Source organism: Alligator mississippiensis, chromosome 7 (genome assembly GCF_030867095.1).
Source record: "Alligator mississippiensis isolate rAllMis1 chromosome 7, rAllMis1, whole genome shotgun sequence".
NCBI classification, from domain to species: domain Eukaryota; kingdom Metazoa; phylum Chordata; order Crocodylia; family Alligatoridae; genus Alligator; species Alligator mississippiensis.
In genome coordinates this window covers 32,355,818-32,382,532 of record NC_081830.1, presented here as the reverse complement: position 1 = coordinate 32,382,532, position 26,715 = coordinate 32,355,818, and the positions used below count along the sequence as shown (strand labels likewise).

At 44.3% G+C, this 26,715-nt stretch overlaps 2 protein-coding genes across 2 annotated transcripts in view; both read right to left on the bottom strand.

Moving 5' to 3' along the window:
- Positions 1 to 662: 662 nt before the first annotated feature.
- Positions 663 to 8,553, bottom strand: A4GNT (alpha-1,4-N-acetylglucosaminyltransferase). The gene is made up of 2 exons (XM_059730789.1): positions 3,754 to 8,553; positions 663 to 2,958 (listed from the first exon to the last, which is right to left on the bottom strand). The coding sequence occupies exons 1-2, from the start codon at positions 4,162 to 4,164 to the stop codon at positions 2,344 to 2,346; spliced, it is 1,026 nt and encodes a 341-aa protein (XP_059586772.1). The 5' UTR covers positions 4,165 to 8,553; the 3' UTR covers positions 663 to 2,343.
- A 6,128-nt stretch (positions 8,554 to 14,681) lies between these two features.
- Positions 14,682 to 26,715, bottom strand: part of LOC132243208 (uncharacterized) — a 33,592-nt gene continuing 21,558 nt past the window's right edge. The window contains exons 9-11 of the mRNA XM_019489797.2: positions 18,229 to 18,304; positions 15,222 to 15,528; positions 14,682 to 14,864 (exon numbers count right to left, since the gene is read on the bottom strand). Of these exons, the coding sequence (XP_019345342.2) occupies positions 15,238 to 15,528; positions 18,229 to 18,304 (367 nt within the window). The 3' untranslated portion in view covers positions 14,682 to 14,864; positions 15,222 to 15,237. The remainder of the gene's footprint in view (positions 14,865 to 15,221; positions 15,529 to 18,228; positions 18,305 to 26,715) is intronic.

Genomic DNA, 26,715 nt, shown 5'->3' with positions numbered 1-26,715 from the left:
AGTGGGTAATGGGTTACTAACTTGCCATCCATCAGGAACTGCATTTGTTAACAGCCTTTCAGACCAAAGGGATTTGCAGTATTTAAATTCTTTAGATCTCTGGGTTTGAAAGGGTATGAATTAGCACCTGAAAAGAGCCCAGGAGCTCTGTTTTCTAAGTAAAGGCAAAAGATACAAAGATCAAATGCCAGGAAAACGGTTTCACTGTTTTGGCTTGCAAATCACACCAGAGGGTAGGGGTTGGTGGAACAGACAGATTGTAAGGCAAGGAGGACCAGGTGTTGTTAAAAGGAAGGGAGGACAGGAAAAGGTGAAGCCAGATCTTCTTAGTCCTCCTGTCGGCCAAATCCTGGGCACAAAGGAAGAAAATGGGGAGGGGAGGGAGGAATGGCAAGTGGATAGGCAGGGTTATAATAGCATTGCCTTATGTCACGGGAGTGTGGCATGGATGAATTCACAGAAACAATTCTGATTAGGCCATATACATACTTATGACTGATGAAACCCCATACATACTTAGAAACCACAAGGAAGCTGTCTTACTAAGAAGCAATGAAGAAAAAAATGAAGAAATAGAATAAGAAAATAAAAAACAGGAGAGGGGAAGGAGTCTATGGAATGAAAGGAGATTCAGGAGAGAAAAGAAGCTTGGAGCCATTGAACTTGGTTAAACATTTTATTTCTACTTTTGTTTAAAACATCACAGTTAGGAACATTGAGGACAAAGCTTCAGTATATAAGAGGGAAATAAACTCTGTGAATGAAAAATTTGGAATAGTTTGGGCTATTATTTTTCTTGTTGTTGTTATGGAATCGTAGACTCATAGAAAAGTAGGGCTGGAAGGGACCTCAGGACGTCACGTAGTCCAACCTCCTGCTCAAGGCAGGCGTCATCCCTGTCTAGACCATCCTAGACAAGTGTTTGTCTAGCCTGTTCTTAAAATCTTTGGGACTAAACCCTCACACACAACTACCAAACATGATGTTCAGGACACCAAAATCACACTCTGTTTAACTTACCACAGGTAAAGCAGGGGGACAAGGGCACTGTCAATATCCTGCCCCTGCAAGGATAGGAAGTAGTTGTTAACATATGATCAAGAGACCCAAGATAGAGGACCATGCTCCCACTGCAGATGAAGGCAAAAACCCCACAGTTCATTCCAGTCTGACTATGGAGTAAATTTCTTTCCTGACCCCAAATACAGAGATCAGTTTGACCCTCAGCAGAGAAGCAAGACCCCCTAGCCAGGAACCTCCAGGTTTTCTAAGGCCCAGTAAGAGTATCAGCGCACCTAGTGAAAGTCTGCAGCTTTGGGTGTGGCCAGCACCCAATGCTTCTGAGGAAGTCAGAAAAAACCCCAGACAGCAATAGCAATTAGGAAGGGAAAGAAATCCTTCCTGGCTCCATGTGATGGCCAGCAAAAGTCCAGAAGGATGGGATAACCAGACATCCTCCGCTCTATGCTGCACATGAGGGACACATTTCCAGATATTACACATCCTAACTGGAGAGCCAGAACTCCCTTTTCTATTGTCCTATGCCCTCCAGAAACATATCCTAGATCCTTTAGTCTTCTTTCATACCTAGTCAGGTTGTAGAGCTCTTGCCTGCAAATATTCACTGTACACAGATAGCATTTTAAAAGCATACAAATGGTCATATTTGTAATGGCAGTAAGGGCTTAGCAGCGCAGATAGATAGACACCTAATTTTTTGGAAAATCCCATTAAGTGTCTATCTGCTTTGAGGCACATAAATACCTCTAAAACTAGGTTCTTAGGGCATAAGACTTGATGAAAAATGAAGTTTTGCTTCCTAAACATCAATTCAGCTTTTCAAAAATTAGACTGAGACTCCTAAATCACTTAGGACTTAGGCATAAGTTATTTCCCCTAAAGAATATGACATGTTTACCATTGATGCTCAAGTGATATTTGCACCCTCTGCCTTTCTACACATTTCACTCAGTCCTGGGGAATTTGGGAAAGGAGGCAGTTCATTACAGAGAGATCTGGAGACAGAACAAAGGTGGGAATCACTGGGCACAACTATACGTGTGCTTTAATGTGCATTAGCCTATTTTAATGCTCTTTAAAGCATCACTAAAAACACCCCAATGCTTTTTAGTTAATGTGCATTAAAACAAGCTAATACATATTTTCCTAGTATCTCACAACAGAAGTACTAGATTTAATGTGCATGAATTAAAGTGCATTAATGCACCTGTAGAGCCACACACTGATGAAGAGGAGGAGAAGTTTGTGAACAGTGTATCTTAGTCAGAGGAATACCCAAATGGGAAAGGTCCCTTGTTCTGCTGTATCCAGTTGAACAGTCTTTTATTCTCTCTTGCAAACACTCCAATGTCTGTCCAGAATAAGTTTTTTGTATGTGATGGGGCAGTAGGTTTTGTACAGATTTTCTGCCAGTGTATTACTTCCAGCAACCACTGCCTTCTGTTGCTGATTCATATAGTTCCACAGGTGCAAGGCATAGGAGTCACTGAAATAGGAGTCACTGAAGTTGAGGTGTATGTCCCAGACCTCATAGTACTTTTCCCATAATGGATAGGGAATGGGATAGAAACGCTGGGGATTTAAGAAGAAAATCTTCCGACAGCATTGGTCCTCCACAGCCTTAAAATTACTAAGATTGCATAAGGTTTTAAGCACCCTTGTCATTAAATAGGGACCTTGGTGTCCCCAAATGTCCGCATTATAGTTTTCTACAAAATTCTTCATGCAATGCCAAATGAACGAGTGATGGCGAGGAAAGCTGAAAATCCCATTGCTGGCAACCTGGGAAGCCTGGGCTGCTATGAATGTTTTTACTGGAATAGGCCTGATAGAGATGATATCGGTATCCATGTAGAGCCCACCATATTTCCAGATAATTGCAAGTCTGCTGGCATCAGAGCTGACGTGAACCCAATTCTTCTCCTGAGTTTCATTTACCTGCAGGGGTGGAAAGGGGTCATAATGATGCAATTGCCTCCAGTCCAAAATGCATCTGTCTGAACAGCTGAGCCAGTTAGCTGCCTTGCAAAAAAAAAATCCTTACAGTACATACCCTCAACTCAGTCACTTTGGTCATTGCTACACATGTTCTTTCATGTACAGTAGCCTATTTTACTGCTCATTAAAGTGTTATGTAAAAAAACTGTGCTAATACACTCATATGCAGTAAAAATAGACGACTATGCATTAAGTGTCGCTAAAAAGCATATGCTTTCACTAGTGCGCATTAGGGCAGCCTAATGTGCATTTATTTAGTACCTCACATTAGAGGTACTAAATTTAATGCTCAATAGCAAAAATGCATTAATGAATGTGTAGATGCATCCATTAAATATTAATGGCTAAATTACTAGATTTTCTAAGAAATGTGTTTCTTTCAAATAGTGAAAAAGGGTCTTCAGTCATTATTTCTATAACATAAAAACTAAGGAAAAAAATATTTTTACATACTCCTTCCCTAAGTCATAGTCCACGGGATTCAATTGAAAGACTCCAATTAAGTTCAGTAAGATTTAGATCAGGTTTTGAAAAAAGGCCAGCAAAGTGAGGATCACAAAAATTTAGGCATGGGATTAAAGCAGTGTGCAGTGGCCTGAAGGTTCATCAAACCTGGTCACCCCTTCCTGTTATGCAGAATCTCACATTTCTTTCATTCTGTTCTTCCTGAGGTGGGCCAGGGCCCTCAGGCCCCCATGTACTCAGCACTTCAGCCCCCTTAATATTTCCACTCACCTTATGGTACCATGAAAGTAGAGGTGTCTTCTGGAGTAAAGTCTCCATCTGGAGAGGGACAATGAAGACATTCTTGAGAGCAGATAAAAGCGAGAAGGCTGTGGAGGTGTTCTTTGGATCCCACCTTATGTTGCTTTTCAGCCCTTTCATGAAGAAAACAATAGGTCTGTCATGGTAGATCCTGGCAGCAGATTCTACAGAGCAAGAAACCAATGGAGAAGGTTCAAGCCGGTCAGTGGTCTCCAGAAAAATGATGCTGTTGCCCTGGCTGATAACTCCTTTGAATGTTGGGAGCTTCTTGGCAATGGGCATACATGAGAAGAGGCAGCCTGGGTGTCGAGAGAACTCATACAAAATGCCAAAAGCAAAGACAAAAAAGACACCAAGCAAAATTTGGATCTTCCTCAACATTCTGGCTTTTCCATGAATCTTAAAGGGGGGGAGAAAGAAAGATCAGTGTTAGTGGTTCATTGTTTATCTCTGGGAAAGACAAGGTCCAGGTTAGGATTTCCAAAAGATAGGCTCCATCTCTTCCTTTGGTCATTTCCTATGAGGCTGATGTATTATTATGAAGCCAGGAACCCCCATGTTAAACCTGCAGTGGGGTCAGCTGGTGTGGCTTCTGGCATTTTAACCAGAAGCCTTGTAAGCTGCCTCTGGGTTAGAGCCAGGATGTTTTCAATCCCCAAACCAGAAGGGTTCTCTGGATAAGTAAAGGGAAAGAAGTCTACTGCCTTCACTTGGCAATGGATCTGGCCCTAAGTTGAAGCAAAAAGAAGAAACTCCCTTAAAATGCCCTTGGGCACATCCAGAAAAGCGTGCACATGCAGTTTGTAGCACCGCAGACCCATCAGTGGCACCGCAAACTATACGTGCCACGCATGCAGGCATTCCTCGCACTGCTAATTTGCAGTGTGGTAGCTTTTTTGATACCTGGAGATCCTGGTGTCAAAAAGTGCCCCCTAGAAAAAAGCGGGGTCGTGCATGTGGTGACAGTGTACACCTCCTGATACCAGAGCCTGGCTAGCCAGAGCCACGCTCCAGCTGCTGGCCAGGCTCCATGTGCCCAGATTGTCACCGCTGGAGCCCCGGGAGGCCACCAGGATCCCAGGTAAGGCTGCTAGGGCCAGCCCAGGTGCCAAAGTGCATATGCAGGGGTGTTCCCTGGGAGCAACTAGCAGCAGCACAAATATGGGCCACTGCTATCTGTCCCTGGGGAACACATGTTCCCACTAATGGGTGGTGTGCCACTGGCAAGGAAACATCTGAGCTAAACTATGCTGACATCGTTCTTATATTTTAGGGGGAAAACCTAAATTCAATTTCTTTCTCTGTCACATATATCCTGTGTGACCTTGAGCATGTCACTTAAAACTAAGTCCACTAAGGGACTCATGTGCCACAGTGTCTAATTTTTAGGCATTCAGCCCTCAGCAGAATCCAGAGTACTGAATTAGGCCCCTAGGCTCCCTGAATGGGGCATGGGAAGGGTGAAGTGTCTCCAAATGGTACCCAAACTGACCAGCACACTTAGCAAAGAACCATCTGACCTAGCTAATAGGAAGTGATGATGACAAGGGTTCAACTCTGCCCAGTACTGGCGGCTTTGGCAACTTGCTCATTGCTAAATGGAAGAGGCATCTTCCCTTTGAAACTGGTAGCTGTGAACCCTCCCCCAAAGGTAGGCATCTTTCTTAAAAAAAAAAAAAAAAAAAAAAAAAAAAGAGCTGAGATTTCGGCTTTATTTGCTAGTGCAAGAGAAGGATCAAGCACCCATCCCTTTTTATAGTATCTCTGTAGCTAGATTGCTCATCCAGAGCTGTGGGTAAATGAAAGGACAATTCCCTTTCCTGCCTGAGGGGATTCCAGCTCATATTTCCAAGGAAACTACCCTAACCACTAGGCTCTAATTTTCTAAGGTCAGGAAAGAAGCATTTTGTCCTTCCACTTGACACTGTTGTGATGTGCAAGACAGGACTGTTACCAGAGCATGTTTATTATGGCAAGTTGCTCCAATCCTTATTAGCCAGACTCAAAAAAACCCAAAACAGGACAAATTTTAAAGTGCAGCCCTATGCTCCTATGGGATCCCTTGTTTTATACCTAAATAAGGCAGGTGGTCCAAAAGTGTTACCATATGTGCCTAGGCAACCATTATCAATGTGTTTGAGAATTAGGTGTTTGGGCCATCTTAGAGGGTATGGTGGACATTTTTAAAATCTTCAGTGGCCATCTATAGTATTCAGTAGTCTGTGCATAAACTGAGCAATTTGTTTTTAGAGTAGCAATGCAAAGAAATACTTTCTTACCCGCTTAGATACTAATACAAGTTGCCATGTAACCACACCAGAATATAGACTAGGTCCCTCTTGCAGGGCAGCACAGCAAGCTATATCAAAGTTGTGCAGCAAGGTTCCCAGATCCTATGGTGGTAATTTGGTGGCAGCGTCTGATACATTTAAAAATGAAGGATCTCACTGTATGAAATAAAAAAAATCTCCAACCAGTACAGCCTTCCACGCAGTGTTATTTATTTGGATGTTAAGTTTCCTTTGTCATCATTGTCACTGCTTATTCAGTTTTCAATATACCATCAGTTCTTGTAATGGCATTGGAGAAATTACCTGAGGGAAGTTGGAGGGTTTTGCAATGATTGCACAGTAGCACTCATATCAAATAAGATAATATGACCATGAGGCTATGTTTCTTCTTAGGTGGTAGAGGAAGAAAAGGCAGGAGTTGTTAGCAGCTCAAAGGTGAGGGTAGAAAGGGAAGGAGGAGTTAAATATGCTTGTATGTGTACATGTCTGCATATGTGTTCATGCATTACATATGGGCATTTGTGTGCATGGTAATGTATATTGTCAGAACCCATTAATTGAATGCCTATGGCACAGTGGAAAATCCCTGAGCCCTCGTGATTGGCACAGTAAAAATTTCGCCACAGTAGAAAAGCCTGCCAAGTCCAATGGCCGCATCGTTCAAATGAGCGCCACCCATTGGCCGGTTACAAATTATTCCCACTTGGCAACTAGCAATTGGCTTGCTATCCATATAAAAGTAAAAGCAGTTTCTGCCCAAGTCGGAGAACTCCGCACACATCCTGGAGTAAACTTGGCGGACTGATCATCCACCAACGACTCCCCGTCACTGACCTTCCTGATGTACCCCCTCCCCTGCATGCTCGATAAGCCGTCTATAAAATGTCTCATCTCGTTCCAAGGGGCCCTTGTTACGTTTGTAACCGCAACTTAAGCCAGTTTTCTGCCTACGCTGTGTACATCAGTAGCGTAAGTAAACAACTTAATTGCAACCAATACGTGTCTGTGCCTAATTCCACTCCACCCGTCGAAGTACCCACCTGACATTCCGGGCTCCCAGCCAAAGCCTGGCAAGCCGGTCAGACACCACATATATGTGCATCCATTTGTCTATGTGGACTATGAGGGTCATGTGCCAAGTTTCTTCCTTTGCTGTTTCTTCCATTTTCATTTCTAAATCTTCATTTCCTGCTTAGCAAGTGATTCACCACCTGGGTCTTTCTGTCCAGCTTCATTGTAAAAGAGAATGCTTTACCTACAAAGACCATCTTTGGCTCTGGAGCAAGGGGTCCTAGTTTTCCAACCAAAACATAACGAGTTAAATTCTATTTCCTGTTTCTGCACCTAAGTGACACTTGCATAACCACATACCCTGAGCAGGGTTTGGATCCCAGGTAGCTAGGCCCTTTGTGCAATTCCCTTCTGAGTATGCTCAGAAGGCTGCACTGCAGCTGAATAGGCACCTAGGGAGAATAAAATGGCTGGGGCATGTATAAAACACTCCTTAGGCCAATCGCCTGCTGGTTAGGGCACTTACCCAAGTAGCAAGACACCCCGTTAGGTCTCTTCTACCCCTGGCTAAGTGTTCTCCAAATTACTTCCTAGCCTCTTCCTCCTGGGTGGCCCCCTGGGCAGCCAGGAGAAAGACTATAAGCTATGGGGAGGGTGAATCACTGTTCTGGAGGGGAGAAGGCCCTACTAACCTAAGGTGTAGTGCCACATGGAAGCTCAAGCAGCCTTTACTTGCAACATAAATATGTTATCAAGCAATAGTGCAACCCAGTGGAAGGACTTAAGAAACAATCAGTAGGGAAAGGTGTAATGATCTTCACATTTCACAGCTGTCTGGCTCTTTTTCAGACCCACCCTTCATCATGCTTGTGAAATCTCAAAATATAGGGCAAGAAATTGGCCTTACTGAAGTCAATGAAAGTTTTGCCATTCACATTATTGGCACCAGGATTGTGTTTGTGATATTGTGGCACCATATCTACATCTACTGGAACGTTAGTCTTGGCTCCACTCCCCAGTAATGGTAGCTTGAAGCAAAGGAACAAGACTTTATTTTGATTAAAAATGGGAATACTCCTATTGCTGGATTACTATTTCTTCTTTGATGGCCTAAAGATCTGACATCTCAATCCTTTATGGGAACCCAGCAAAACTGTGGTTACAGTAACAGCTCACATTCAACATAGTCTAGAAGGCAGTTTATTTGCAAATTGTGGAGAGAGAATAAGCAGCCACTCCAACAGATATCAGCACCGTGTATGACATTGTGAAGAAAAATGTGAAACCTCATCGACTTATTCTTGGAAATTGTTTTGCTTCATTGGTTTTCCAAAGCCGCTAGGCGGTGACTTATGAATTCTCATCACATTTGACCTGGAGGCAGCTGTTATCAGAATGTTCACTTCTCTTCTCAAGTTAAAAGGACTGCAGAACTGACTGTTAAAATAAATCCTAGCCATTGAATAGATTATCCTGTCAAGTGGTTTGCTCCCCTCCTCCCCCCCCGCCCCACCCCCCACCCAACACAGCAGACAAGATATTGACTTGATGGCCCTCCTTGTGAAATTTTTTTTCCTTCTTGATGATTTTAGTATTTCAAATCCAATATGAAAATGGGACCCTGTGGAAAAAGACAGCCTGTTTCAGCATGCAACACTGTGTGATAAGTCCTTCCTGCTGTCCCGCCAGACATTTGGTGAAGTGCGACATAGGATGAATGCCAGTTAAGGATACCTCTTTGGATAGGCATATTGCTGAAGGGGTTGGCCAACTCGATTTGCCTGTGAATTACATATCACGTAAATCCATGTTTGCTACTTTGCAAACACACATGACTAGTGGAATTCTTAAGGAGCCCTGGAAGTGTCAGATTAGGAGATGCTATGGGAAGTCTTCTCATCAAGAAGATGATGGCTTTCAGCTCAGTCTCATCAGGTACAGGCAAATCTCCAGCATTTGAGCAGAAACAAGAACCTGCTTGCTAACAGCTGGCTCAAAATTTGTTCCAGTAAAACAGAGGTGATGCTGGTAGCAAAATATTTTGAGGAATTTTTAGGACCTATGACCTCCTCAAGAGTCACCATGGCATTTCCTTTCTTCGGCTTTATTTTTAATGTCTGAGTTCTCTTCCTTCCCCCTCCATCCAGCCTTCTGCCCTTTTTAATCTTACTCCACCTTGTCTCCACTCCATCCTCCCCTATGTTTTCCACTTCTGTTTTCTACTTTTTTCAGCAAATTCTATGCCCTTTTCAATGCTGGACTTAGCTTTTCCAGCATCTTCTTTTTCCCCACAACTGTCTGACTCATAACCAATCATGCATGCAGTCCACTGCATGCTGGGGTTGGAAATTTTTCCAGGCACCTTGTAGGCTGAAGCTTAAAGCTACTGACTCAGGACTGACAGAACAGGTGGAAGGATTGTCTACTGTCCTGAGACCTCCTCCTCTTGGAAAACAGTGGCTGAGGAAAGGCGAAAGAGGCTGGATTTACTTTTGCTGGGGTGTTAACTCTAGTCTCTGCTCTGAGTTTCCATCTCTTTTTAGAGGGGCCAGAGAGCTCCATTAGATTTCCTACTACTGATTTTTCCTTTGGGTAGGTGTATTTGCCTACAACTCATTTAAGTCCCCAAAGCATGTAAGAATTCCCTCTTTCCAGGCAAAGGCATGGTCTCTCCCCATGCCTTCCCCTGCTCCCTGCCTGCTGCTCCTGCTCTCCCTGCTGTCCCAGGGGGCGGGAAAACTTCAAAGCCACTCCTGCTGGGCTGGGAACAGTCCCCCCAACCTGCCCAGTCCCCCTAGAGCAAGTGTGAAAAGGGAACCCACTATAGTTCCCTCTGGCTTTAAAAGACTTCCTCACCTGTCCCAGTCAGTCCATAACTACATGAAAGTTGTTACAAAACATGAAAGAAGCCACAAGTCAGGGGCACTTGCATCTCACAGCCCATCTATCTTGCTTCCTCCCTGTCTCCTCCCTGCTTTTCCCTGGGGACCACCCTTCCCCATGGTTCCTGGCAAAGGGGGATTGCTATAGGTTGTAAGATAATCATGTATAAACAGTTCCCTATGGGTGAACTTCCCCTATTACAATCCTGTATTCATAAATGCTTGAATCAGATTTGCTATAAAAACAATTTAGATAATCCATGGTATAGAAAAGGAGGGAGGAGAGGGAGACAGATGTATTTAGAATAAAGCTGCAGAATTCCTCTGAGATATCTGGAAGGCTTAGTTTTAAGGCTGGAGTTTAAGGAGTAGGTCACTGCATAATCACCTGGATGTCATATCTACCATCTGGATGTGTTTTTTCTCCCTTTATTTGACCACGTTGAAGTTTGCTTGCAAAATTTTAAGTCACCTGAAAATGTTAACCTCCAAAATCTTTTAGCTGAGCTTGAATTTCAGCTCTGGAATAAGGCTCTGTGACTGTAAGTTCCTCTTTTATCTGAACTGATTTACCCACATCACAGATGTAAGTCCCTAAGATCTACAATCAAAGGTGAAAAATATTCATGAAAAACTATCTGTCGTTATTGTGCATCTCATCACAAGAGATACCTCTCTATATCTCTGGCTCTCACTGCTGTGGAGGCTGAGTTGCCAGCAAGAAGAAAGGCAGCTTGGTTTTAAGGGAATAAATCTGCAATACTGAAAAACCTTTAGTGGCAAAGTCGGCACAAAGACTCAAGTTGCCTGTTTAGTTCTGCAGGCTTCGAATGCAATAATTGTCCTTATTTCTTCCAGCAGTGAATTCCCCAAAGATGCTGTTATTAATTGTTCATATAGCACCACTTGAGCCATTTTTGTATCTTTTCCAAAACTAAACTATAAGTACAATCAAGCTGGAGGGCATGCACATGTACTTCAGAGTCAGCTGCATCTCATGTTAAACCCCCTAGCTAGTGGAACAACTCTAAATATATAGTATTTAATATTCAGGATCATCAACATTAACTATTAACCTGAAGCCAATCTTGCAAGCCATACTAATACTTATTATGTCATTTTCCTTCTTGTTTTTGATTTTACATGTGACATAAAGAAATCAAAGCTTACCTTCTTCAATCAGAAACGTCTGCAGCCTATTTGAAACCAATGCTGAGTTTTTTGGGGGGAGTTGTTTTAATTAAGCCTCTTCAGAAAGGTAGCAGTAGCAAGAACATCTTGAGAAGTCATTTACCTCATGCCTATGAATACATACTGCCTATCCTATACCTTCATACCTGGAGAACGTTTAAAGCAGTATCTCTTGGATTGCTTTCTACAGGTGTTGGCTTTGCACTCTGTTTGCACTGAGATAAGAAAGGAAAACGTAAAAGCTAAATTTTCAAAGGTGTTGGACTGTGAGTACATCGATGTGGTGTCGATGCCTACGCAGTCACATGGGTCGCAAATTGACTGGAGGGCCGCACCCAGAGAATGGTGGTGAACGGGTCATTTCTGACCTGGAGGGATGTGGGCAGTGGGGTCCTCCAGGGCTTGGTCCTCGGGCCCTCACTGTTCAACATCTTCATCAGCAGCTTGGACAAGGGGGTGAAAAGCACCTTGCTCAAGTTTGCGGATGACACTAAGATGTGGGGAGAAGTGGGCACGCTAGAAGGGAGGGACAGGCTACAACTAGATCTAGACAGGTTACAGGGGTGGGTGGATGAGAATAGGATGGGATTCAATACTGACAAGTGCAAGGTACTGCACCTAAGGAGAAAGAACCAGCAGCATACCTATAGGCTGGGGAACTCCCTTCTCATCAGTGGAGAGGCAGAAAAGGATCTTGATGTCATTATTGATTTCAAGATGAACACGGGCTGCCAATGTGGGGATGTGGTCAGGAAGGAAAACCGTACCTTGTCATGCATCACGAGCAGGTCCAAGGAGGTGATCCTCCCCCTCTATGAGACACTGGTCAGGCCGCAGTTGGAGTACTGCATCCAGTTCTCGGCGCCACACTTCAGGAGGGATGTGGACAACATGGAGAGGGTCCAGAGGAGGGCCACCCACATGATCAGAGGCAGCAGGGCAGGCCCTATGAGGAGAGGCTACGGGACCTGAACCTGTTCAGCCTCCACAAGAGAAGGCTGAGAGGGAATCTGGTGACCATCTATATACTTACCAAGGGGGACCAGCGGGAATCCGGAGGACCCTGTTCCCCTGAGCACTGCCAGGAGTAACAAGGAATAATGGCCATAAGTTGACTGAGAGTAGGTTCAGGCTAGACATCAGGAGGCACTACTTCACAGTTAGGGCGGCTAGGAGCTGGAACCAACTTCCAAGGGAAGTGGTACTCACTTCTACCCTGGGGGTCTTCAAAAGGAGGCTAGATAATCACCTTGCCAGGGTCATTTGATCCCAGTATTCATTCCTGCCCATGACAGGGGGTCGGACTTGATAGTCTGCTCAGGTCCCTTCCGACCCTACCAACTAGGATACTACAAGTAGAGATGCAACACAAGTACATGCCTTTGTAGTGCTCTTATGAAGACTTTCCAATTGGTGTACATTTCCTGGCTAGCAAAATGGAGAAAATAGGCCCAGAACAGTATAAACTGGCACATGGGCTTTGGAGAGATGCTTGTGCTGTTTATTCAAGTGGGAACTAAAATGTAGCTCATGCTAAAGTTGTCACAGTGCTATTTGAGTTGTAGATGCTTGGAAGATACATGCAGAAGTAATATTTTTACAGAAGTTTTAAGTCTCCCTCCTTGTGCCTGAAATTGTGCTCAGAGATGGCTTGGCATGTCCTGCTGGCATCCTGGAAGGACAACAGTCCCTTCCTGTGCAGGGGAGAGGTATGCCTACAGTAGCATGGCATGCATCGCTATGCAAAACTTCTAAGGAAAGTCTGCTTTGAGGAGTTTCCTGCAATGCAAATATTCCCCTAGTTTTTCCTTGCAGTGATTCTGTCCAACCTTGTATCAAGCTACAGAACAAATTCCTGGTCCATAACTCTCTTTACCAAGCCAGATATGGTAGATACTAAGATCTTGGGTGGTTGAGGACCTCTTCAACTATGATAACAAGTCTCATGCTGATAGTATGGAGCTCCTTCCTGCTCTCACAGGAAGAGAAATATAGGACTTCAGAGTGGGAGAACTGCCGTAAACCTTGATGGGGTCTTATACCTTGCCTTTCCTGTAGTATTATAAAAACTGAAGGCCTGTGTACATAAGGGCAAGTTATTTCAAATTAACTTCTATACTGGATTAGTTAAACATCATTACACCCTTGACTGGACACTCGTATTCTGAATTAAATTCACCTTACTTCATTATGAAAGTGAATTAAATTAAAGAGAATGAAGATCAATTTATACCCTGGCATGGATACATGGAACCCAAAATAATCTGGTTTGACGAAGCCACTTCAAATTCATACCTTTACTCAAGTTGGATTCATTCTACACCATTATTGTACCTTGCTGCATAATGCCACAGTAAAGTCCATGCTGTGTGGGCTGCATACCTACAGGGATGTGAAGCTGCCAGGCTTACAGCAGCGCCTGAAACATGCCAATAGATGTCTGTTTTAGGCAGCTGCATTGGCATCTGTCCAAGGCAGCACTGAGGGTAAGTGCATGAAATCATTTCATGGTGCAGCATATGCAGAGTGGGTTTGCCATGCTTCCTGGCAGTGCTCCCACCCATATGCCCATGGCCAAGTAGAGATGCCTTGAGTGTGCCTGTGCAGACAGTGGCAATGAGAAAATGCCCTGAGCAGCTGACAGCGGGATATCAAACTCCAATGATTTTCCTGTTCACTCTTGTAGGTTTTTTAGAGGAAGGTGGTAGTTTGCAAGCAGTAGCTGGTGACCTGTAATCCCTGCAGATCTAGCCTGGGTCTTGTACACAGAAGTCGTATTATAATTCATTCTAGGAGTTTGGTATTGGCAAGAATTGGCCCTTTGTCCTGCTGAGAATGCTAAGTCACAGTATGTCCATCATGCACTGGGAAGCTGATCATCTCTTGTATTATCCATGGTGGCTATGGTTTCTTTACTCCCTTTTCCCTTCCTCTCTAGGCCTCAGTGTGGGGCCTGGGAGCACGCTGTTGTGTCTGGGCTGAGTGACTGCTGGTTTGTCTCCAGCTGCTGAATCTCAGCTAACCAGTGTGTTCACTACAGACTAGCTAGCACTGGCTGCTTTAACACAGTTACACAAGTGATTGCAAGGGCAAATATTTGAGCCCCACACACCAGTCTTACCATGTGAAATTTGAAGCTGCATACTGCCACCTAAGAGCCACTCTTCCCCTTTCTTCCTCCCTCCCCTGATCTCTGGCAGGGCCCAATGGAAAATGTCACACAGCACACTGAGGCTATATAATCATATTATCCTTAGTGATCATAAAAAAACCCCAAACCTCTGGAGTTACCCTCTTTGTTCCAGTTCTCTGCAGCTCTATTGGATCCTAAGTTGCATGGTCCTTCAGAAACATGACGATAGGGCCAAACTCCTGTTGTATTTACTTTCTGAAATATGTGGTTCCTGTTTCTGTGGTCTGATGAAAGATGCAAGTTAGGTCAATGCTACCTCAACAGAGCTGAGCAAATACTCACCATGATATGCTATCTAGATATTTCATTCTTTGCTGTGAGATAATGGCATGGAAGCAAGGCAAAGGGTATTTAATTTACAAAAATGTACTGCTGCGATTACAGATAATTATCTAAGCACCCAGAAACACCTTGGCCTACCACAATGTGCAGTAGAAGTGGCAACATGGGCGTTTCTGCCCGAACCAAGGCTTGTCCAGAGCTGAAGAGTGGATCGATAGTTTTCAGTTCATTCTGCAATGAAATAAAATAATCTGAATTCATCCCTTAGAGCCAATAGAGAATACCAGTCTGTCCTTTCTCAGTGAACATCTATAGTGCCTGCCAAGCCTACAGAATACATTTGTATATTAACATGCGGACATGTATAGAAACAGATGTTATCTGTTATTAACAGTTCCGTTCTAGCTGTTATCTAGCACAGTGTTGCCCTAACATGAAAGCACATTCCTACCATGCTGATTTGCTAATTATCTGGATGTGCAGCTGACCCCCTGGCCCCAGGAGTTTGAAGTTTGAATTTCTTATGCAAGTCACTAATGCAGAAGGGATAGTGTAAAATTATAGCCCAGGGCATCACAAATCACAAACCTTAGGAGGGAAACCATCATTTCAAGCTCCACAATGTTGTAGACTGACAAGGCTTTTCTGTGGGCATGCTTGAATTGGTTGGACAGTTTCTGCAAACAGGGATCACAGAGGCAACAAGCCAGGGTTGTGCAGCTTCATGTAAGACCAGAAGTAATAGGTCCAAAAGTGCCGTGATGTTCGCTGGTAGGCCTCTGTCACTGTCTGACTTGAGAGGCAGGTGCAGATGACAAGGAAGGTGACTAATGTAGTGGCCAGGAGTATGCCAGCTAGCCACCACAAAAGAACTAAAATCCACTTGAGATTCATCCTGTAGGATAACGAGAGAGAAATGCAATGGATGTTCTACCAGCTCCCTGCATGGCACATCTATGCACAAACCCACTCATTGGCAGGAACTTTCCCAAAAACAGTGCAAGGCAAATGAAGGTTATTTGCCTTAAGGGTTTGGTCCCATTCCCACTGAAAGCTCATGTCTCCGGCAGGCTTATTGATGCTGACAAAATTCTCTCCATGGCTTTTTGAGGTCCAGTCTTGGAGTCAAATTCAGATAACATCTATCAACCCCATGGGAAGCTGCATTCTCCTATTGACCCCACTGTATGGAGGAACAAGTCCTTAAAAGATGAAACCCAGACATGGTCTCTGAAGCTAGGAAAGGCTTTCCCTAGCACCCACATATTTTTGTCTGGCCACACTTTACCTGCTTGTTGGCCAGCCCTTGGCAACCTGTTCCCTGTCTCACTAATCTTTCCACTCTCTCAGTGCCTTCCCTGTCAGTGTCTCACTTCCTTCTTTCACTTCTTTCTCTTTCATCCTCCTTTTTACTGTTTATTTGATACTTATAATGTTGTTTTTTTTTCATTATAACAGTGAATTACTTCTTAAAATAAATTACTTCCTGTTTTTATTATTATTATTATTGGTGTGGTTCCACCTATCAGTTCCAGTCATGAACTGGTACTGCATTGTGCTAACATAGAATGAAAGGAAAATCCCTGCTAAAGACCTTATGATCAAATGCCTTCTTTTTTGGATTTAATTAAAATGTTAAGGCTTGGATATTTGAAGCTGTGTAAGAAATCTGGATGCATAAATTTAACTTAAGTAGAAATTAGACACCTAAAGCTTGTAGAGAGTTTTCAAACTCTCAGTCTCAAATGTTCTCCTTTGAAGTCTTTTGGCAAGCACTGTGGCTCATAATAAGTAACATTTTACCTGTACAGCCTGGCACCGGAAGAATGAGTCAAAGAAATAGGGTTAGGCACCTGATGGCAGGGAATGGGAGAGGACTGCTCATGATTTCTTTATTAATCAATCTTTTGATTAAACAGAAATAAGCCCAGGGGTGTCTGCCTCACTGGACTGCAGACTCAAGCTCCCAAGAACATAAGAAATGCCATACTAGTTCATGTCACAGGTCCATCGAGACCAGTTTGTCCTTCCTCACGGTGGCACAGAGCAGATGCCAAAAGGAAAGATATTTATGCAGGGCCTGTATAGACTAAACTGGCCTCTGCCCTTCTTCCCTTATATTTTCCAGTATTTAGAGACCAAGGAAGTCCTAATTTAGAGGTTGCAACCCTTCTGTCACGTTTAATACCCACTTATGGACCTATCCTCCATACATTTTCCAATCTTCTTTTGAGCCTGGTTAAAATATCTTGTGGAAATGAATTCCACAAGTTAATACTATAATGTATGAAAAAAGAACTTCCTTTTATTAGTTTTAACGTTGCTTGCTAATATTTTTCTTTTATGTCCCATAGTTCAAGTTTTGTGAAAGGTAGTAAACAGTAAATTACTATTTCCTTTCTCCACACCATTCATTATTTTATAGACACCTATCATATTGAACCCCAGTCATATTTTTCTAAGCTGAAAAGTCCTAGCTGATACACTCTCTCTTTGTAGGGAGGCCTCCCTCCACTTCTACTATAAAAGATCATAGAAGGGCAACAAAGATGTCTCTCCAGAGGGCTAGCCACTTTTCTCTTTCCATAAGCTTGCCTATCCATGTATGCTGACAATGAATATATAGGTACTTCAAAATTGTAAGCAAGGTCTTCACTAACCTACCACCAAAAATTTGCTTCTTCTGGTTCTTTGCTTTTTCTCTTATTTTAGCTTCCTGTGGATAAAGAGGATTTTTCAAAATTTAAAAAATTCTCATTGACTATTTAATTTTAATATTAAAACAACACTGAGGGCAGTACGGGGAGTCAGATACCAGGACACTATTCTTTCTAGGGCAGTGCCCCACTTACTTAACCAGAGAAAGGCTATTTCTGGTTTGCTTTTCTTCTGACTCCTTTTTTTTTCTTTCTTGTCTGCCCAGTGTCTCAAGTACAAGAGCAGGGTAGAGGTCTTGCTTGGTCCTGGCATGATGCTGGAAAGTGGGTGATGTGGATTCAAGCCCCCTTTGGCTGAGGTAGGCCTAGAACCTGTCTCTCATACTTCCTGCACAGTGTTATTACCAGTAGATCTCTGGACAAAAAATAAATGGGCCCTCCTCCATCCAGTAGTATCCTCCAACTAAGTCTTCTTGGATTTACACACAGAGTCTGACCTTGGGGATTGCAACAGTCTCAGGTGGCTGTAGAGAATGCCTTCTGAGCATGCTCAGAAGAACCATTCTAGTCACACAGATGGAGATAAGATCTAAAATCAGCTCAAGGAGCAGTATATACCATTTCTGTGTCTGCCTTAGATGACTCAGTATCACTTGTTCATCTGAGGGTGAAACAGGATTTGAGCCAAAGTGAACACCCTGGTGGTATGCTTAGCATAGGGCCCTACAAAAATGAGTCCTGTCACTTCTATGGTGTGTCCTCAAGGTTGCAATAGAAATAACATATAGTTTAGCAAGTTTTTCATGAAATGTTTCCACATACATATGTAAAACATATTAAGAGTGCAATCATGCACCTATCACTCTACAGTTGATCCAATAAAAAATAGCACCAAAAAACCCTTGCTTTACTGTATACAGTAAGACATAAGTGCTTACCATTTCAGCATTGGCTATTTCAAACAGCAGGCTCTTAGGATTGATGTTCAGGACGTTACCTGGTAAAGTGAGATTTCTGTAAAAGATAAAAGGATATTGATTTGATTGCAGATTCCAGTTACTACCTACTTCTCAAGGGAGTTTGAGATTGCTCATCTGAGCTGTTCTCTGGGAACAGAGAATAGAGCATCAGATCTACTTCTCCAGAGGATGCATCTCCAGTCAGTTATGAGCACAATGTTTGGACATGGAAGAACAGCTTACTATAAGGGTCCAGATGTGAAAACCTTTTCAGCAACGTAGGGAGAGGTACCAAGATAGCTCTATAATGCAATTTCTTAGAACGGCTACCATCTGCACTTAGCTAAACCAGGACAAGAAACAATGGACTCAAGCTGTAGCAGTGGAAATTTAGGTCAGAGAACCTTCCACGAGGATGGTCAAGTACTGGAAAAGGCTACCTACAGAAGCTGTGGGATTTCTATCCCTGTCAATTTGCAAGGTCAGGTTAGACAGACACTTCGCTGGGGGGCAGGGGGTTAGTCAGGGATGATTATGCCTTGAGCAGGGGCTGAACTAGATGACCTTGTGAAGTCCCTTCCAGTCCTACTTTCCTATGATCTGATTTGTCATGCCTTTACTTACTTCTTAAAGAAGCTGGTCCATTTGATAATATTTTCATACATCTAGTCTCAAACTAACATTGACTATATTTACAAGTCCAAAAAATACTGTGCAAACTTTCAAACTTGAAAAAAATGCCACTTATTTCATACTCTCACAGTCAAATGTAATTTATTGACTCAGATGTAGGTTGTTGACTCATTCAGAAGGGCTAGAGCATAATCTGGAGATTGCTGACATCAATGGATAAGATTTGGAGTGAACTTGCCTAAGGTCACTCAGCAGGGGAATCCAGTGGCAGATGAGGAAATAGAACTTGTATCTCCAAGGGCCCAGCTCTCTACCCTCTATGCCAAGATGGCTCTACCAGCTTCTGAGCACAAACAGGCATGTAAATATTTCAACACTTCCCTCCCTCTTTATACAACCTATAGAGGCCTTATATTTAAGGACAGAGCAATCTGTATAGTTCCATCTTCAGTCCACAGCTTCTCAGGAGTCTTTGGAGTCATTTTCAATGCTTTGATTTGAGTAATTTTTTATAGTAATTGGGACAATGCGATCTGCAAATAGATTTAGATGCCAATATATGCTCTTACTGGTGTGTTCATCAGGTCATCACCAACAGAGTCCACTGGACCTTTATCAGGGACAGCCAGACTCTTTGTACTCTCAGCCACTTGCATCACATCTATCTATGCTTCTATTACCACAGGTAAATCCTTAGTTTGAGTTGTAGGAGAAATATCAGGTTAATTCCTCAGTGCCCCAAGCTGGTCATTCGTCAAGTAGATTAATCTTCATTATATGTTAGAGATGTTTGCAGTCTTGCCTGACTGAAGTCCTCTTTCTGTTTTAAACTCATATAATTTTGGGGAAATTGTATAAATGACCCCTGCCCTACATGCAATCATTCTTAATTGCATGGACTTTCCTAGGATTCTCTTTCATTAACTATAAAGATTCATTGTCACTTAAGGTTTGACCTTTGCTAACGCTTCCCATGTGCTCATATCTGGAGTTTCTTTTGAAGCCTTATCTTGTTCAATATCAAAATGAGAAAATGTGGTTCAGATATGAAATCCTAGCAAAAATTAGTAGCACTGTTGTTGAGATATGAATGTGTAAGCCCCATAATATTTGGGAACCATTTAAATGGATTCTGTTAATACAAAATCCAGCAGAGAAAACTTAAAACAAGCAAGCAATGTTGCCATGTAGTTACGAAGAAAGTGAAAGATTCTTGTGGCTTATTTTCAAAACAGTTTAAAGCCCTTTGAATCCCACTCTCCAGATATATCATGTCTACATCCAGACTCATCCATTATCATAATAATGGGCTATCATGGCATTATTTCTGGAGAGCACTTGTCTTCTCCTAAGCTCCAGTAATACAAGAAGTCAGGTTCTTAACTGCACACAGCAGGTCCAATGAGCTGAGTACCATTTATATGTTGTTTCATTTTTATTAGAGACCCACAGTTGGAAAGAGCTGCACAGTCGTCTGTACCAGTCAGCTTTCTATCCACACTGGACAGAAAGGGACACCAGAATTTGTTAGCGTAACATCAAGATAGCCCATGACATGAGCAATTGCTTAACAAGACCCAGTGGGTCCTTTTTTGCAGAAGAGAATGACAGTGGTGAAGGGTAACTGTCTTTCCTGACAGACAGGTCTTTAAGATGCTCTGAACCAGTTAGGTGGCTCATATGTGAAGGAAATGCTTTGGTAAGCAATGTGAGAGGCAAGGATTTCTTAGGCTGATATCTTTTATTGGACCAAATATGTAGCTGTGATAGCATTAGACAAGCTTTCAAGTGCAAGGCATTCTTCATTCAGCTTTTTCAGGGCCTTCCTGAAAGGAAGTGTAACAGGGAACCAGTGGCTCCTGTTAAACTTTAAGGGGAAGGTGCAGCAGGCTAGCCTTGCTGTGTAGGCAGGAGGCTGAGCAAAAGCCAGTTGCACTGCATCAAGCTTACTATGTGAAGTAGATTCCCAGGAAGTCTGAGAGTAAAGGCTACAAGCAGCTGGATTAAGCTGCAGCAAAGAGAGGTATGCTGACCAGTAGGCACAAGGGGAAACCACTCTGCTTGACTAGGAGTCATCTAACTGGAAAGAGCAGTCTGCCAAGGTATATAAGCTCAGCACGGGGGGGGGGGAGGGGGGGGGGAAGGTAAGCAGTCTGGCCCTGCAAAGCAGGGAGTGAGTTCTGGGAAGAGAAGGGCTAAAAGATAACCAAGCAAGCACCCAAACCACCTAGGACAGGTGGGAGGTGAGAACTCACATGGCAGTACAGATGCAGGAGGACATTAACCCAGAGTGAGGGAGACTTTTAGCTTGGAAGTGGGTGCTTGTGTTTGTGTTGCAGTTCAGTTTAAGACCAGAGGACTGGAAATGGCTAACAGAGGCAGATAGGAGACTGCAGAAAAGCCTCAGGGGCACCCAGCACAGAGCCCTTCCAGGGTCTAGGACCTAGTAGGCTACATGAGGCTATAACTGCAGGGGGCTGAGCCAAGTTAAATGGACCTGGGGCTGGCAAAACATGAGCAGTCTTTCCTGGGCCAGGGGCATCTGGGGGCTGGGTTAGGCTATGTGCAGTCCTGCCCCAGGCCAGGGATGCAGGGGGGAGGTGCTGAGCAGAGCTGACCTGGGAACAGCCTTGCCTGAGGTAGGGGTGGCTGAGTCAGATGTCGAGCAGCCTAGCTTGGGTCAGGCACATCAAAAGGCTGGGATGAAACTGAAGGTCGGGGCTAGAGACACAGTGACTGAGACTGAGACCAAGACAGGGGCTAGGGGCCCAGAGACTGAGATACAGAGAGGGCTGAGGCTGAGAAACCTGGGCCAGAACTAGTGTGCCATGGCTGGAGGCCTGCAACCAGAATAATAGTTGGCTAAAGCCAAGAAGGCAGAGGCCCCTACAGGAAGGTCCAGAGCCTTGTCAGAACAGCATCTGTGAGGCATAGGCATGGCTACAGGGAAGGATGGAGGCCATCAACATTGGCGACACGTATGGGGTGCACGTGGGTGCACGTTCACCCCCTGAGACTGGTCGCCACTGCTGGTGGCATCTGCAGGTGGTAGCTGCTTGCCACCCCTTCTTCCCCCCACTGCCAACACTGCCGGTGGTGTCTGAGTGCGGTCGCCGATTGCCACTTGGCACTTGTCCCCACCCCCACCACCAGCAACACTGCTGCAGCCTCCTGCGGGCAGTCCTCACTCAGCCCACCCCACTGCCGATATCACCGTGGCCACATACAAGTGGTTCCCACTTGCTGCCACCACACCCCTGCTGCCATCACCTGTGGGTGATCGCCATGCCCCTCCAGTCTTGGGAGGCATGAGGTATTCATGGCCATGAATACAGCCCTTAAGGCTCCTGGTGCCCTAATGCACTGACAGGGCCAAGAGGGCCACAGTTTAGTGCCCTAAGGGGTAAGACTGAGACTGGCTGGTTGAGGATTTGGGGCTTACTTTGGGACCCAAGGGTAGCCTCCCTGTACTCCATAAGAAACATCAAGGCAGGTGAGGTTGAAAGGGGAGGGTACCCCAAGGAGCCAGGATGGGGTCAGGGCCGTGTGATGATCAGCGGGTATCATAGCCAGCCCTGGGAGGCTGGGCCCTATCACAGGAAATATTATCAGTCCCTTCTATGAATGGATCCACAGCCTCTGCAAGGTTTTACTGAAATAGTGACCTGGGTCTCACGGGTACCTGAAGAACTGTATTGCCTAAAACACAATTGGTGAAGAGCCTGCATTTGCCTCCTCCAGAGAGAGCTCTGAATCCAGAGACCCTGGAAACTACATCTGTGTCTGAATGACCTTGTCCAAGAAAATAAAAATGCTCAGAGAGTTGAGTTCTCAAGTCTGCTTCCACGTGGAGTGAAGGCTCTTCAGCTTGAATGGGCCACTGACTGACATTAAACTGTTTCCCAAATAGTTGGGGCCTAGGGCATTGGATTTCAAAAGATCTTCACATTTCAATTCAGCTCATTGAGTTAACAACTTCCTCATCAATGTTGCTTCTTTCATATACTTCCAGTGCTTCTGTCCATCTTCTCATTGAGTCAGTTTGTGAGAAAAAGAGCAAGCTGAGGAACCATCACATACACCACTTATTGAAGTGTCTTTCCCATGTACAATCATCCTTGTCAGCACTACTTTGTGACCACTACTTTGGGCACTGCCTGGCTAACCTTGTATGACGGTTTTTAAACTAGGTTCCACAGGGGATGGTAATCAAAATCCTCTGGAAATAGAGCTCACAGTCTAGAGGAGAAAGGACTCAAAGAAGCAACTATGAGTAGGTTAAAATGATAAATACATCCCATGTATATATACACATGTGAGAAGTATAGGGATTAAACAAGATGAGCTGGAAGCTGCAGCCTGTGAAAAGATCTGATAGCTCTTATGATCTGATAGCTCTTATGACTGGGATGTCAACATTGAGAGTTACACTCTGTTTTGGAAGGACAGGGTTGGGAGAAAAGGTGGTGATGTTGCCTTGTACATCAAAAATACATACACTGGTTCCCTGGTTCAGGAGGAAGAAAACAGCAAATCAGAATGCATTTCAGGGAAGATGTAAGGTGAAAGATGCAGCACTAATATCATAGGGGTTTATTATAGGCCACCAAATCAGGAAGAGGAGGTGGATGAGGCACTATTCAAGCAAGTAATAAATCTATCCAAAAGTTATGGGATGGTACTAATGAGAGATTTCAATTTTCCAGACATCTTTTGGAAGATCGGTGCAACCAAACATAAAATGTCAAGTTGGTTCCTAAGTTGTGCAGAGGACAAGTATCTGTTCCAGACCATGGAGGATACAACTAGAGGATCACCTATCTTTGATTTTGTCCTGACACACAGGAAAGAACTGGCAGAGGATGTGAAGATGATGGGTAACTTGGGAGGATGCAAACACAATACAATAGAATTCCAGATCCCGAGAGAGGGAAATTAGGAGGTTAGATTTTAAAAAGGCAGATTTCATTCAAGTCAAGGAATTAATAGGCATGGTGCCATGAGAGGATAGCCTAAAGGATAGAGGCACCCAAAGGGACTGGGAGCTTCTAAAGGGCACAAGATAGGAAGCCCAACAAGAAACTGTCCTGACATGATGGAAGCACAAGAAGAATGGCAAAAGACCAGTGTGGCTGCACAAGGAGCTTCTAAAATGCTTCAAATGCAAAAGGAAAGCATGCAGGGAGTGGTAGCATGGGCAGGTCACCAAGGACATGCACCAGGAACTAGCAAGAACCTGCAGGGACAAGGTCAGGAAGGGAAAGATAAAGAACAAGCTGCAATAAGGACAGTAAGAAAGGGTTCTGTAAGTCTGTTGGCCAGAAAAGAAGGACCAAGGAAACTGCGGGTCCTCTGTTGACAAACCAGGGGAGACTCCTAACCAAACATGCAAAAAAGTTGGAGCTACTCAACAGCTGCTTTGCCTCAGTCTTCACAAAAAAAAATTAAACTGAAGCCAGACACCTAATGAGGATTATCTGGATAAGGAAGAGGGGAAGCTGAAGGAGGAGATAAAAAAAGACATGGTCGGAGAGCTTTTGTTGGGACTGAATTAATTAAAGTCAGGAGGGCTGAATGAACTTCCTCCCAGAGTCCTAGAGGAAGTGGCAAAGAAGATCTGAGAGCCCTTGGCAAGAAGTGGGGACGCAGTCAGGAAGGCCAACCATACCTTGCCATGCATCCACAGGTACATCTCAAGCAGGTCCAAGGAGGTGATCCTCCCCCTCTACGCAACACTGGTCAGGCCACAGTTGGAGTACTGCATCCAGTTCTGGGAACCGCACTTCAGGAGGGATGTGGACAACATGGAGAAGGTCCAGAGAAGGGCCACCCACATGATCAGGGGGCAACAGGGCAGGCCCTATGAGGAGAGGCTAAGGGACCTGAAGCTGTTCAGCCTCCACAAGAGAAGGCTGAGGGGGGATCTAGTGGCCATTTACAAACTAATCCGGGGGGACCAGCAGGCATTGGGGGAGTCCCTGTTCCCCCGAGTGCTACCAGGAGTGACAAAAAATAACGGTCACAAGCTGGCAGAGGGTAGATTCAGACTAGACATCAGGAGGCGCTACTTCACAGTCAGGGCGGCTAGGACCTGGAACCAACTTCCAAGAGAAGTGGTGCTGGCTCCTACCCTGGGGGTGTTTAAGAGGAGGCTAGATGAACACCTTGCTGGGGTCATTTGACCCCAGTACTCTTTCCTGCCATGGCAGGGGGTTGGACTTGATGATCTGCTCAGGTCCCTTCTGACCCTACCAACTGTGACACTATGAAGTCATAGGAGACAGGCTAGGTACCAAATGACTGGAAAAGGGCCAATGTAGTGCTCCTTAAAAAAAAAAGGTGAAAAGGAAAACCCAGGGATAGGTTAGCTTCACCTCAATACCTGGGAAATTACATGAGCGTATCCTATGGATGGTCATTTGCAAGCATCTGGAGGAAGAAAAGCTGATCACAAGAAGCCAGCAGAGATATATGAAAAATAAATCATGTCCAACAAACTTGATAAGATATCCTTTGACAAAATAGCTACTTGGGTGGCTCAAGGGAATACTGTGGATACAGTGTATCTGGACTTCAAGAAGGCTTTTGACAAGGTCTCACATGGCCTTCTCTTGAACAAAATGGAGAAATGCAGGCTAGATAAAACTACTATAAGGTGGTTAGGTAACTGGCTCAATAGCTGCAAGCAAAGGGTAATTATTAATGGGTCCATATCAGAATGGCAGGAGGTTTAGAGTGCAGTCCCACAGGAATCTGTCTTGGGCATGGTGCTATTCAATGTGTTTATTAATGATTTGGATGCTGGCATAGAAAGCTTAGTGAACAAGTTTGCACACGACACAAAACTAGGAAGGATTGTGAGCATGTTAGAGTATGTAAGCACAGTTCAGAAGGATCTCCACAGATTGGAAAATTGGGCCTAGAGCTAACAGGATAAAGTTCAATGTGGACAAATGCAAGGTGCTGCACCTTGGGAGGAATAATAAAAAAGACAAATAAAAAATGGGTGACATTTGGTTGGATGTCAGCACTATGGAAAAGGACTTGGGAGCCTTGGTAAACCACAGACTCAATATGCGTCTGCAGTATAATTTGGCTGCACAAAAGTTGAATGTGGTTTGAAGGGCTGCCATAAGGAAGAGGTAAAGCACCTTTTCTCTTTTGCTTCAGAGAGGGGGATTGAATAGCTTGAAGTTGTAGCAAACTAAGTTTAGATTGGATATATAGAAAAACTTCTTCACTGTAAGAACAGTGAGGCAGTGGAATAGATGTCCAGGGGAGTAGTGAACTCTCCATCACTGGAGGTGTTCAAGAGGTTGGGCAGCCAGTGATCGGGAATGATCCAGGTGTAGCTGTGCCTATATTCTACTATGGGTACTTTCCATGCTTCTGGGCTTTGCTGGTTGCCCCTGCGTCCCCCCCCCCCCCAAATCCTCTCCTCTCCACAAACACACACTTTCTGCTACGTGTCAGGGTATTTTTAAGGCTTCCTCAGAGGCACTGGGTGTTGGCTACACCCAAGGCTGGGGACTTTGACTGTGGTGTGCCAATGCTCCTGCTGGGCCCAATGGGAGAGATTTGGCTAGAGAATCTTGCCCCTCCACTCAGCATCAGACTGATCACCATGTTTGGGATCAGGAAGGAATTTTACTCCATGGTCAGATTGGTATGGACTTGGAGGGGTGGTCTTTGCCTTCTTCTGTAGCAAGGGGCATAGCCCTCTACCTGGGATCTCTTGAGCATATATTGACATTTCACAGAAGCAGGACATTGGCTGCTGTGGTCCTCCTGCTTTACCTGTGGTAGGTTAGGGTATTAGGTCTGTGTTGTGTC

Bases quoted from the DNA above. Each gene is read 5' to 3' on its own strand.
- A4GNT (XM_059730789.1), bottom strand. From the start codon at position 4,164: ATGTTGAGGAAGATCCAAATTTTGCTTGGTGTCTTTTTTGTCTTTGCT. The intron at 2,959-3,753 runs GTGAGTGGAAAT...CCACCCCTGCAG, and splicing joins TACTTTCATGGTACCATAAG to GTAAATGAAACTCAGGAGAA.